The sequence below is a fragment of the Simochromis diagramma genome, unplaced genomic scaffold (assembly GCF_900408965.1).
Source record: "Simochromis diagramma unplaced genomic scaffold, fSimDia1.1 OVJJ01000107.1, whole genome shotgun sequence".
NCBI classification, from domain to species: Eukaryota; Metazoa; Chordata; class Actinopteri; order Cichliformes; family Cichlidae; genus Simochromis; species Simochromis diagramma.
Window position 1 is genome coordinate 2,322,205 of NW_024387209.1, and position 13,317 is coordinate 2,335,521.

Here is a 13,317-nt window from a genome sequence, read left to right on the forward strand (position 1 = left end):
CTGTTTCTGACTAAGTGAAAAGTTAAATAAAATTTAAGTTGGATGGTATCAATCTGCAGCTCGCTCCATTAGCAGCGATCGGCAGGGCCGGATCCATCACTGATGACATAATATACCCCACCTCCGCCCAGCACCTCTTTATATTCATTAATGGCTTGTTGTGGAGCTAATCTGTGTGGTGCAGGCCGCGTTGCCCCCGAGCTAGCACCGTAATTAAACTCCTGGAGTATAGAGGTCACAAAACAGGCTTCAGTGCTGGTGGTGAGTCCGACTTCTGGGTTGCAGTGAGGTTCAGTCACAGATGAAATCCCATTTATTTTCTCTAGGGAAATTCACTTTGTTGAGAAAACACAGTGTCGGTTTTGTTCTTGCTTTTATTTAAAAGTCAAACCAGAATTTTTCCTCTGAATTCTCCAAAACCTATAACCGTGCAGCAGACTGAATGAGACTTTGGTTTCACTACATTTCACAGTTTGAAAGACTCTGAAAATGTGTCTGGTTTAAAGTTGGTTCTCAAAACAGCGGTTAGGAAAGTCACTCCTTACGTTTTCAACTTTTATGGAGAGCTTTTGATCAAAATACATGAGTTTCATCAGCAGCTGGAGTCATTTGCAAGGTCAGGAATGAACTTCACAACAGCTTTGCAAACTCAATCTGCTGATGAGGTCCATTTAGCACAATTCAAAACTCCAAAAAGACTTCTAAAGAAACTTTACAATAAAGCCATTATCCCACAGGAACTGGAGCCATGAATTTTATCGGAATCTTAAACCTCCCAGCTATTTGGGAAAAGTCATTGAGATGTCAGGTTAACCCCAATGGGGAACAGAACTCTTTCAAGTGGTGAAGTCGACCATCATCCATGTCCAAACCGCCTTTAACTCAACATACTTTATATGTAGATACATACTTCACTGATCTAGGTTTTAGCGTTGTTTCTGTTTCTGATTTTTATTAGATTTTCCTCTAAAAGGATGATGGGTCCACAAGAGGGTTGGACCATGTGGCTAACATGTTCCATTGATTGTCTGTCCATAAATGCCTTGGTCTCTTGGGGTGGTTGAGGTCTGTTGAAGTGATATCTGATTAGGATGCTTCTAGGTGAGGGATTTTGGGTATGTCCTCCTGGGCAGACCCAGGACATGCTGGAGAGATTATATCTCTTGCCTGGCTTGGGGATGGGAGAGGGAGGTCTGGGCTTCTCTGCTTAGACTGCTATCCCTGTATCTTGACCCAGATAAGTGTATTTTTATTTGTTAAAATTAAATTCACTTTTATTTATTTAACATCAATTCACAACAACAGTCATTTCCAGTTACTCTAGTATCTAGTATAGTAAGGTAGAGAGAAAACCCCACCGACCATAAGATCATCTGTAAGCAACACTATGATGATTCACTCTTATTGGTAATTACTTTAATTGCAGGATTTGAAGTTTAACTCGGGACCCGCCCACTACCCTTTAGATGAAGTATACGAGTCTGGTGATGGCTACTTCATAACATTAACTGTCAAGATAATATGTAAACGGCATTAAGGTTAATTAAGGGTCTGGTGATAGATGGCAATATCTGAGATTAGTGACATTCAGGTGGTTCTGCAGGTTGTTTCCCCATTATTGCATTAAATTTCATAATTATTGGAAGATTTATGTTTGATTTAATCCATCACTATAATTTCATGTTGGTCTCTTCGAATGAATTTGTATGTAAGGAGCAGCTACACTGGCAATCCCAATTAAAACAAGAGAGAAACCAGGAGGAGGGTATTTGTTTTATTGACTTTAAACTAGAGCAGAGACATTATACACAGTCTATGGGACAATCTTGAAACACTAAAGATGGTTTTCCTACCCCTGCCCCCAAAGAGCTAATAAAAAAGCCAAAATGGGAAACCAATCCGGACACATTAGAGGTTTATACTTGTTTCAGAAGTAGCTGTAATGTGTTTTCTGTTTTATAGGTGTGTGTTTTCTCTATTGTATTTAGTTTTAATTATTGGATTTTGAATCATTTTAAATTTCACTGATCTGCATGAAACATGCTAAAGAAACAGAGTTTGATTAATGATTACTTGACTGGTTTGTGCTGCCTCTTGAAGACTGAAGTGGAGTATTCCTGCTGTGTCCCAAATTAGAATAAGGACAAATGTCTTCTCCCAAAAAAATACATCGTTAGCAGGAGTGAAGGCCTGCTAGTGTTAGAAAACTTGTAGTGAAATAATAAAACTTAAAGTATTTTAACAAAAACAACAAACAGAAACTGCACATCTTAATTGTAAACTTTTAAAAAAGTGAGCTATATAAAATCAGGCAGAGGGCTGCCGCATTCGTGGCACACTTTGAACAACGAGGAGACTTCAGAGTTACTTTATCACTGAAGAAAAACTGGCGGCGGGACAAAAAAAGTCAATAGAATCCTCCAAATAGTACTCTTACATTTAAATTCACAGATTTGATGGTGATGCATACTTCGCGCCTGGCGGAAGCAGGGCTATTCATCACGCTGGCTGGGAGAAGGGAGGGAGGGGGTAGGGAGGGGATGGCTGTCCGCGGACTCGGCCACCTTGATTAATGTGATTTGATCTTGACAGTGGACCCCTAATTCATCAAGACCTTGATCTAGCTGTCGCTCCCCCCTGCCTGTGCCAAATTCACCTAATTACAGGAACATTGCGCAGCAAATTAAGTGCGGTGTCATTTGTCGCCTGCCGCGGCACTTTATTACACACTCGTGGCAGCGTGTCAGAGGTCCCCTCCTTGATTGTCTAACATGACATCTCGCCGCCGTCCCCTTTATCATTGTTTGCATATACCGTAATGAGAGGGCTGGTTATTTTGTCAGGCCTGTCATAAAAAGCAGCCGAGGGAAAGCTTCTTCTTTTTTCCCTCCACCGGATGCACAGGACGCTTTTTCTTCCCTCGCCGTTGCCGGCAGATGACAGTAAGGCAAGAAGGTTGCAGATGAGGAACACTTCCTCCTCCGTGATGGTGTCTCTGCGGACGGAGCGAGTCTGCAAACAGCATCATGTATAAGGCAGGGATCAGATCTACATATTGAAACTTTTGGTGGAACGAAGTAACTTTTCTGAGAAGACATTTTTAGTTCTGTAGATGGGGCAATGAAGGACACTTTCCTCCTGCTCTACAGTTTACCTGCTTGTGCGGCACTTTGACACAGTCCACATTACAAAGTGATTCACAAGGGCAAGAAAATAAAAATCAAGAAAGATATAACAAAAGACTAAAACTCAAGCAAAATCAGGAAAGTCTTTACCCTAAAAGTTGCTTTTAAGATCAACTTTCCTTTAACTTTAAAGTAAGTTATTTACACTACCAATCTCAGTTCCTGGAGATCGTTCCAGACGTTAGGGTCCTGTTAGTTTTCTGCTGGTTGCTTGACTCAAACTACAAACCTCTCAGAGATGTAGCTAGAAAACATGACATTTAAGGCCTTAGAAATAATTAACATCTTGCCATTTCCAGACCATCCAGGCTAAAGATGGGAATTTTTTCCAGTTTAAATGAAGAAAATCTCCACTTTATGGACACGCATCAGTATGTATGAGACTGGACAGATGAAAAGCCTTCTTCAGGGGAGCCAAAGTAGAATAAGGGGAAACTGATCTCAGACAACATGGAAAAAAAGATCAGAATTCTTGTTCCAAGACATTCGTTAATAGATTTTTTTCTGCAGCAATGGAGAGTAATGAAAGTTGTAAAATACTAAACTCAGTTCTTTCTGTCCTGGTTAAAAGCCCAGCATCTCAGTTCTGTTCGATTAGATGTTTTTTTAGATGCCTTTGTGTCTGTAGATGCTAAACTCAAGATGTGCTGGACAAAACTGAAATTAATATTGAAGCTGATACCAAGATTTCCAAAAGTCATAATTTTATCAGAGAACCAACTAATGACAGAGATTTTCAAGTTAGAACCCAACAAGAAATTTCCCTTCTATACCTTATACACTGGAAAAAGATAAGCGAGGAGTTACAGCAGCTCATGAGTCATGGACTTTGTGTTAAATTAAGCTAAATGCTTCCTGTTGCTTTTAGTGTCTTCTTGATGAGCTAACAGTATGTTTGTGTTAAAAATTCGACTCAGATTTTCCCTCCTTCATTTATGATCAGTTGTAGTGAGATAATAGCCTGCTTTTTGTTAAGCTAGTACTACCATTGTTCCAAAAGATACTTGTTGAAAACCTTTCACCATCTGAGATAACAGTTTGTAATTAGTAGTTAAACACAGTATTTTTTTTTAGCAAGTTTCAGCTAGTTTCAGGTGACTAATTTCATTTTGATGATTCAGTCTGTTCATTTGGAAAAAAATACTGTCCATCCAGCTTAGAACTGAGTTTTGTAAATTTTTCAAATTTGTGATTGACATGACATTGACCAATCAGCTGAAACGAAGAAAAATTGGGTCAAAATTCGTACTCGTAAGTTGAAACTCACACACAGCCAGGGAAGCGCAGAGTAGTTTTTTGTTTTGTGTCTGTAACGAAACCTTAACAAAAATAATTTGTAACTTCTGCAAATATTTTTCACAAACAAATTTCTTTACACGCACACAAATTCTCATCTATAGATGCACGAACATAAAGTTTTCAGATATTTTGGTTTACAAGGTTACAAAACTAACTAAGCATTTGATTTACAAGTACAAAATATTTATGACAACAATTTGAGCCAATAGTATATCAGTGTGTCTTCAGCAGTAACTCAAATTACTTGAAAGCACAACATATATAAAGAAAATAAATTTGGCCCAGAAACAGACTCCTGTGGCACACCATAACTAACAGATACCTAAGAGACACACACAGTTTCACAGCTATATGACAAAAATGAATACAATGTTCATGTTTAAACTGTACTTCTGTCCATACAATTTTTCAGCTCAGAAAAAACCTTCTCAAAGTTTTTTTTTTCAATTTCAATTTAAAGCTAGGCTTACATCTGCTTGTTAACATGGATTTCTATTATTTATTTGTCATTGCCTGACATGTCAAATGGAAAACACAGTTTTATATTAATATTTAATAGAAAGACATCCAGAAAGATGTTATTTAACAATAAACACAACTTCTACACATCAGTGTGTAGACTGAATTTCTAAACTTATCCATACTTCATTAAAATTTGGTTTTTAGAGACGCTCATAAATAAAATAAATCTCCTCAAAGCTTTAAAGAGAAAACAAACTGAGGATGAAATGATGAATTGACTTCTGAAGCAGGCCGTGATTTGCAGCCCTATCTTCTGTTTGTTTGTATCTAGGTCATTTCTTTTACCTCATGAGGCGTTTGGGGGTTTCAGGTTGGCGATGGTGGAGGAGGTGGAGGGGGCATTGTTGCCTGTTAAGTTTGAGAGGTCTGCTTCATGCAGCAGACTCATAAACCTACAGTGGAAGTTTATTCAGTGGCGCGCTGCTGCACGGCGTGATTTATCTAAATCAGAGAGCTCGCCGGGCCCGACACCAGAGACGAGAGTCACTGTCACACTGTAATTCATCTCTGGTGTCATCCATGTATATGTGCACGCACACACTCACAAATAAAACAAAAATAAACAGAAGGATGCAGAAGAGTCCATATAGCTCAGATGCATCTTTTACTGCACAGGAGTTTTTGAGGACCAAAAGACAAGATATGAAGATATGCTGTTCATGTGGAGGTTTAACTGCGAAAAATTAAGCAGAAATGAGTCATAATAGCATTAGAGATCAACTCAGTGAAACTGCCATTTCAGAGTCTGTCTGCCAGTCTGTTACCTCCAGTTTAAAAGCTTTGTAAAACACAGGAGCAATCACGGCTCGGCTGTTTTTTATTGTCTAACTTCATGATCCATCAGCAGCACTAACAACTTGGGAACCAGACGAATCCAAGAGCTTATGTGCAGAATGCCTAAGGCCCTCCTCTTGTTCAAACCAGGCCAATCACAGCCGTTTATCTAATATAGAGTAGGCCTAAAAAACAACCTAGATGGCTGCTGCTGATATGGCCTTTTGAATCTGCTGTTGTTCGGTAAAAGAACTGGTTGGTAGATTTCCTCTAAGAGAGCATTTAAATGGACCTGAAGTCTTTGTTGATAAGAAAAACATGCTGGTTGCACTGTGTCCCACATCCTGTTATACTTCTGTTCTTTAGCTAGGTAAAGATTAATGTGTATAATAATGCATAATAGTGCACTGTAAGCTAAAAACAGAGCAGAAGGGGTGGTAATCAGAGAAAACATTCAGAATTTCAAGTTTAAAGTCATTAATTTGTGCTAAAATTAAAATTAGATTATTTTTTACATAGAAAGCATTAGATTTGCAAAAACAGTCTCAGAAATCATCAGACATAAAAGTCAAATTTATGAACTTTGCCAGGTTAAAATGTCACTGCAGTGTATTTTGCCTGCAGTTAATGGCCTGATTGCTTCTACTGTAAAATTTAACATTTTAATATCTGTGAGCACTGACTTACCTTTAAAGCCGGTTTCAAGTGGCCATTAGAGGAACTGCTTCTTTGCGGCGCTGCATTTTTCAGTTGAAGAAGTTGCCGCTTCATTGCATGCAGTGATGTAAAAACTTTTGAAAGTTCAGAAATGTGTGTTGTACATTTAAGTTGCATTAGATCAGATTTGAATGCTTGCAGATAGAAAAGCAGCTGTAAAAGAAGTAACAGTAGATGAAAAAAGTCTCCCGATGCATAAAACAAATTGCGCTCAGTATAATTTGAAGAACTGAGATGTATACCATAAGATTACATTTTTTTCTCACGAGATCCTCTTTGTAACCACCACCTATTTCCGCCTCTCCCGGGCGGCTCCTTCCTGTCTCAGCCTGCTGCATGGTGCCAAACCAGGACACGCTTCGAAGGTCGAGCATTGTGCTCAACCTGCAGCCTGCTGGCACCTTCTGAACATCTGAATATTACATGACTAGCTCTTAGTGTTCTTAAACAAAGCTTTCACGTTAGATTTAAAGAGAGAAATATTTATATTCTCATCTGATTCAGACTGTGATTGTTGGAGGAGCTTGTTATCATGGTAAACAACCCAACTTAGGCTGGATTCAAAGACAGACAGGCCTCAGGCTGTTACATGACGAGAGTGTTAATATTTCAAACGGACCGAGGGGCTGATTATGTTTTTGGGTGGAAAATCAGATCTTTATCGTGTGCATGGGGAGACAGAAAAACATTGCCTCAGTCGTGATGCAATCCAACGCTCTGGCTGTGAGGCAGTCAAGTCTTTGTTGGATGGACGGACAAGGGAGAGAGTGTATTTTTAATGAAGCAGCCAGGTGAGAGATAGAAAAGATTTGGTGAACGTTAAGCAGAGGTCGTCGCACAGATGTGGAGATGACTGACTGAAACATCAGCTGTGGGTTCAGATTCAAACTACTTGAATGAATAATGATAAGAACTTTTTCATTTTGATTAAATGTTCAGTAGTTTTATTGACATTTCTAACTTTGAAATTGGTCAAAACCCCGAAAGGTCTTTCGAGCCTGTGGTTAATAAGAAATAAAAGAATTCTTTTCATCTAGCTGAGAAACTTTCCTCCTTCACGAGAGGTTTTTGCTGACACCGATGATTGACTTTGGCAGCGACTCTTTGAAATTCCGCTGTCGTGGTGAAACATGAGATCAGCACATTTTAGTTCAATTAATACTTGATGATAGAACTTTTATTTTCTCTTCCTGCATCATGTTCTCCATTAACCATTGGCTTTCAGGATGAAATTTCTATTTTTTAAAACACATGCTATGGTTTAATCAAAAAGTGCACCTTCAAACTATGAACTCTGTCTTTCTCTTGAATTACTCATTGATTTTTACCACTTTGACAAAGCCCCTCTGGACTTCCAAGCACTTTGGAAACCTGCTGTATTTTATTTTATAGATATGTTTAATACTATCACTGGGGACATAGCCAAGATAGACCAGGGACAGCCACACCTGGCAGAGAAAAAAGCCTGGCAACTCAATACAATGAAGCCCGTTACAGAGCTATACATGTACTGACAGAACTGGAAGTACATCCAGTGAGTACTGTTTTCTGATTGTTCGAGGCAGTTCTGCTTCAACAAATCCATACAACTTTTGCTCCAACTTATACAAAATGCTCCAGAACCAGTGGATTTCTAATGAGCCCAAACCTGAGTCACAATCCAAAGACGAAGTGAAGAATAAAGTGAAATCAAGCCAAAAGCCAGTCCTAAAACTATGAAGTTCAAAACTAAATCTGCAGTCAAGTCCTAAACCAAATACAAAGTCAAAAATAAAATTATAAGATAACCAACTCCAAAATGAGTCTAAAACCCAACTCTAAACTGGAGCAAAACCAGGCTAAAAGTATGTGAGGACCAAAGACACGTCAAGAAACTAGTTTAAAACAGCTGAAAATCCAGCTGTTTTAGCCAAACCCAGCAAAAATCTCCAAAGCCAAGTCCCAAATGGCCCAAAGGTGAGCTGAAAAACCTAAAATAAAAGTCAGTATGTAATCCAAAACCATGTGCAAAGAGGTTCGAAATGAAGTGCAAAGCCATGTTAGAAATCATATAAAAAGGAAGAATAAAATAAGATAAACAAATTAGTCCAACACCTGATCTAAAGCCAAGTTCAAACCGCAGTGTAAAACAAAGTCCAAATTAGAATGAATCTAGTCAAAAATGTATGAAACTAAGACCGAAGACAAGGCAACAGTGAGAGTGAAAAAACCTCAAATAATGTCAAAAACAGTCTAAACTATGCACAAAGCAGTCCGAAGCCAAGTTAACACCTAAATATGAAATCAAGAATAAAACATGGCATTACAAAGTCTGAAACGTATCTTAAATCAAAGACAAAGTGAAAGCTTGTCTAAAACCAAGTTTTTCTTCAGTGTATGGCATGTGTAAAACCAAGTACAGACATGCAATCCAAAAATCGTGCCCTGATCTGAACCTCATGGTGTCAGTCTGAGATGAAATGACTGTGACAAGCAAATCTGACAGAAGAACTCTGAGAACATCTCCAGTTTTTCAAAGCTTGCTCACTTCACATTTAGTAAAAATATACCTTTGTGCATATATTTGTGTAACTCTGAAGTTCACAGATTCAGGACAAAGGTGTCAGCTTTGCATTCTTTTATCAGGCTCATCTTCCCCAAAACCGCAGAATCAGCCGTCTTCCAGATAACCTTACACAGGTGTAAGACGCCCACAAAATGCCCCGTGGACACAAGTGTAATCTGTAGAGACTGTTCTCCTCGCCGTGCAGCACTTCCTCCCCCACTGTCTGCTCGTCCCATGACCCTGATCTCACCCCTTCCTCCTCCTCTCCCAGATCAAAAGCTCGATAGAGAAACCGCGTTAGACGTGATATCACTCTCAACACTCTGTGTACACTGAGGTGGATGCTGGGAGGATTGGGTTCGCAGATGGATTACTCACCGTCACCGCAGGAGTTTGTGGAGTGTGAGGGCGCTTCAGGTGGTCGTGTCAAAGCGTGCTTCATGTTGATGGCACGCAGCTTTTAAGGGGGGAGATCCTAAATCTGGAAGCTAACAAGTATTATGTTTGTATATCCAATTCGTCTTTGCTCCATTGTTACAAACGTGTGAACATAACCTCTGGAGCTGGTTGCTGATTGGGTTAAAGAAGTGTAAAGATCAACTGCAGTATGCAGCAGTTTGCATATAATTTGTCTTTTCTGTTCCAGCCCTGCAGGTTTGGCCGGCAGCCCCGTCATCTCCGACATCTCCCTGATTCGCCTCTCGCCAGCTGCAGTGGCCACGGGTGACTCTCCCTTCAGCCCGCCTCACCCCTATGTCAGCCCTCACATGGAGCACTACCTGCGCTCTGTGCACAGCAGCCCCACCCTATCCATGATCTCAGCAGCCCGAGGACTCAGCCCTGCGGACTGTAAGTTCACCCATCTTCTCTTTTTTATCTATGAGACAAAGAAAGACATTTATTTCTCTGTCTGCTTTTACTCTTCCATGTTGTCCAATCAGTTTTCAGGGGACAAATTCAACCTATATTGTTGTAAAATGTAATATTATTTCAATGGATTTTTAAGCTTTATACATCATTTACACATTTTACCATCTTTGGCTTAGTTTACCTTCAGGACCTTAAAATCCTTATTTACTTTTATATAACTGTTTTTTACTGCCAACTTCCCAAGCTGGCAGACAAAACAAATACGAGTCACTTAATATTTTTTTGTGCATTTTCATAATTCATTCACGCTTTGGACAAATCACTTATTGGACGATTTCTGCAGATTATCAGGTATTGGAGAAGGATATTTGCTTTGTCTCCTAATTATGCATACATGTAACCATTTTAATATGTCTAACTAGTCTTTAAGCTGAAATCAAAAACAAATCCCAGCTAAACTGAAGCTTATCTAATCCAAGTGTGAAACCAACTCCAAAATCCAGTCAAATGCCATTCAAAACCATGGACAAAACCAGTCTGAAAGCCAAATATAAAAACAAATAATACATTTTTAATTGGTTTCTTTCTAAGAAACCAAACTGCAGGCTCTTAACATTACAATATAAGTGCCTTGAGGTGACTTTTGATGTGAGCTGGAGCTATATGAATAAAAGTATACTAATGGAATGTATCATAACCAAGCCAAAAACTAGTGTATGAGAAGTATCTTTTTAAAAATGTAGATATTTTAAATTCTTTTGAATAAATCCAAAGATATGAAGCCATATCTTTAACCTTCAAGCCAAATAACCTCCAAGCATGTTAGGCTAGTTATATTTTGTATTTATCATAAAACTTTATGGTTTTATTTCCACTGGTTGAAAACTGCTTTGGAGCATTGTTAAGTAATATTGTGATTTTAGAAGGAACTACTTATGACTCAGTCGGCAGTCTGGGTTTGAAGTGTTTGGTGACATGTTTTGGGGTCTTTCTGCAGGGAAACCTTGACCTCCTCATCCTTCCACATTGATACTAAGAGGATTCTTTTAGAAACACTAAGAAGAAATTGATAAAACAGTGCTGGCAAACCCTCAACAACCCCCCACCCCTCCTCAAAATCTACCCGGACGTGATGACAACTCTTTCCTCAGCGCTGAATTACAATAACAGATTGGAGCGCGGTGGTGGGACGGGGTATAAATCTTCTTTTACAGTCTGTCAGTGGTAATGTGGCAAAGCTTTTAAAGTGAAATAAGCAGCCGCGCCTGAGATCGGCCCGTGATAAAGCTGCACCAAAGGAGAAAAGATTGTTGAAAGACAAGGTGTTGAGTTTGGAAATGAAGACTGCTAGCCTTCCAGGTGACCTCTTTATTCACCTCAGCATGGAGATGTGACTTCCTGTTATTTTCACATCGCTGTTAAAGGACACTTTGGCAACAAAGAAATGTAATATGTGAAAAAAAAGTCAACTGGAGCCCGTTTAAATAAGCATCTTTTTGTTTTTCGGAGGTTCTGCAGTTTTTAACCTGCCGGCTCTCTTCCTGCACTGCGTCTCTTTTCCCACAGCTTCATCTGATTAACTAGCTCTCTGGTCATCATTCAGAAGTTTTTAAGGTGGAAATGTGATCCTGTGAGGGCGAATTAAGGGCAGCTACTTCAGCTATGAAGTCAGCACGAGCACGGCGTCTGCTCTTTTTTACGCCCAGAGGCCTGATGTCGTCTGAAAGATCGATTAGGACTCGAGCAGGAGGTAGAGACCCTGAAAAAAGGGAGCAAGACACAATATGAGGACGTGGAGGAGAAAAACAGATTCATAATTCAGACTTTGAGGTGCTGACACATTTAAAAGGATCTTACTATGTGCAGATGTTAACACCAATACGATTCACGAGTTTGCATTATAAAGTAGCTGTAGGCTGCCTTAAAAATCTATAAACTAGATTAATTGGCAGATTAATTAAGTGGCTGCAACCACCTTAAAAACTGAAGGAAAAAGTAGTGAAATTAGGTAACTAAACTCATGATGTGAAAGTTCCTCCACTGTCCATCAAAATAATCAGTAAATCAGAACTAATATTTACACTCCGGAGTCTTTGACCTTAACATACACCAACAACATAAAGACTTGTTTTCCTTGTGTGACTGAAGAAATGGGGGGTTGGTGGGTGGGAGCACCTACACGGGCTGTTGCACATCAGCGATCCAGCTCCACCCCACTGGCCCCTCTCCCCATTCAGAGATCCCCTCAGTGTGAGGCACCAGGAATTTGCCCCTCTCCCCCTTCCCTCCCTCCTCCTGTTTAGCCATTCACTCCATCCCTGCATCCATCTATCCTCCCTGTCCTAATTTCCTGTTCTCATTGCTTTCTTTAACTCTGCTCATTCGCACCCTCTCTGCTTGCTCCTGCAGTGGCCCACGAGCATTTGAAAGACCGTGGGCTGTTTGGACTTCCTCCTCCTCCACCTGGAGCCAGTCCGGCTGAGTATTATCACCTAATGGCGAGCCACCGGAGCCCCTATAGCGAGCTGCTCATGCAAGGGGCCGGGGCCACGGCGGGGGCCCACCTGTCTGACTACATCGCTCCCATTGATGGTGAGTACCTCTGAGATTTGACTTGAAAGGTTTCCAGCTGCAGTTTCCTAACTTCTCTAAGCCCCTAGTTTTGGTTTTCTGGATTCCTGTGATTTTTAGGCTAAGAAGTTCAGACATAGTACGATGACAGTAAATGAAAAAATGTGAAACTGCAGTTTCTGTCATTACCAGTGGAAGGTGCCTCCAAAACTGAGTCGGTCCCCATAGACTGCCATGTTACAATGTCCAGCTTTACAGCAGTGATGCACCCATACATTCTATTTAACTTCGGCCTTTTGCCCCAAACAGGTCACCTGGGTGTAAAAAAAAAAAAGAAAGGAAAGGGGGCTTTAAAATATCAAGGATATGAGTGACAATGTACGCCACCGTATGCTATATGCAAATGGTGCAAATGTGTGGAAACAGTTTTAAAGTTGAAATAAAACCTACGTTTGAACCTCTTTTGGCTTTTCATATTGTTGATTTTGACTTTCCAATCCAATGTATAGAAAAAAAAAAGGAAACAAACATTTCAGTTAAGTTTGTATAAGTTTACCTTATTTGTTTTGTCTTTTCTTTGGGAGATGAATCACAAACTACAAGTGTATCTAATCTGGTTATAAGAGTTGTATATACTTCTGATAACAAGCAGTGTATCTGTGTATCTTATGTGTTTTTATAGGTTATTTGGGGTGTTACTGTGTTGTTATTTCAGGTGGCAAATCCTGTATCACGTAAAAAGTCAGTTCATCCAGCTGACTAAAGCGGACTGTAGAAAGGTCTCTTTTCCCACCAGCCCACCCGGCTCTACCCAATGAGCTGCTTTGACCCCGA

General features: G+C 39.9%; 1 protein-coding gene across 1 annotated transcript in view; it reads left to right on the plus strand.

Annotated features, from left to right (window-relative positions):
* LOC120746204 (zinc finger protein GLI2-like) overlaps positions 1-13,317 on the plus strand; it is an 80,356-nt gene that overhangs the window by 39,654 nt on the left and 27,385 nt on the right. The window contains 2 exon segments of the mRNA XM_040051549.1: positions 9,689-9,891; positions 12,322-12,504. Coding sequence (XP_039907483.1) covers positions 9,689-9,891; positions 12,322-12,504 — 386 coding nt within the window.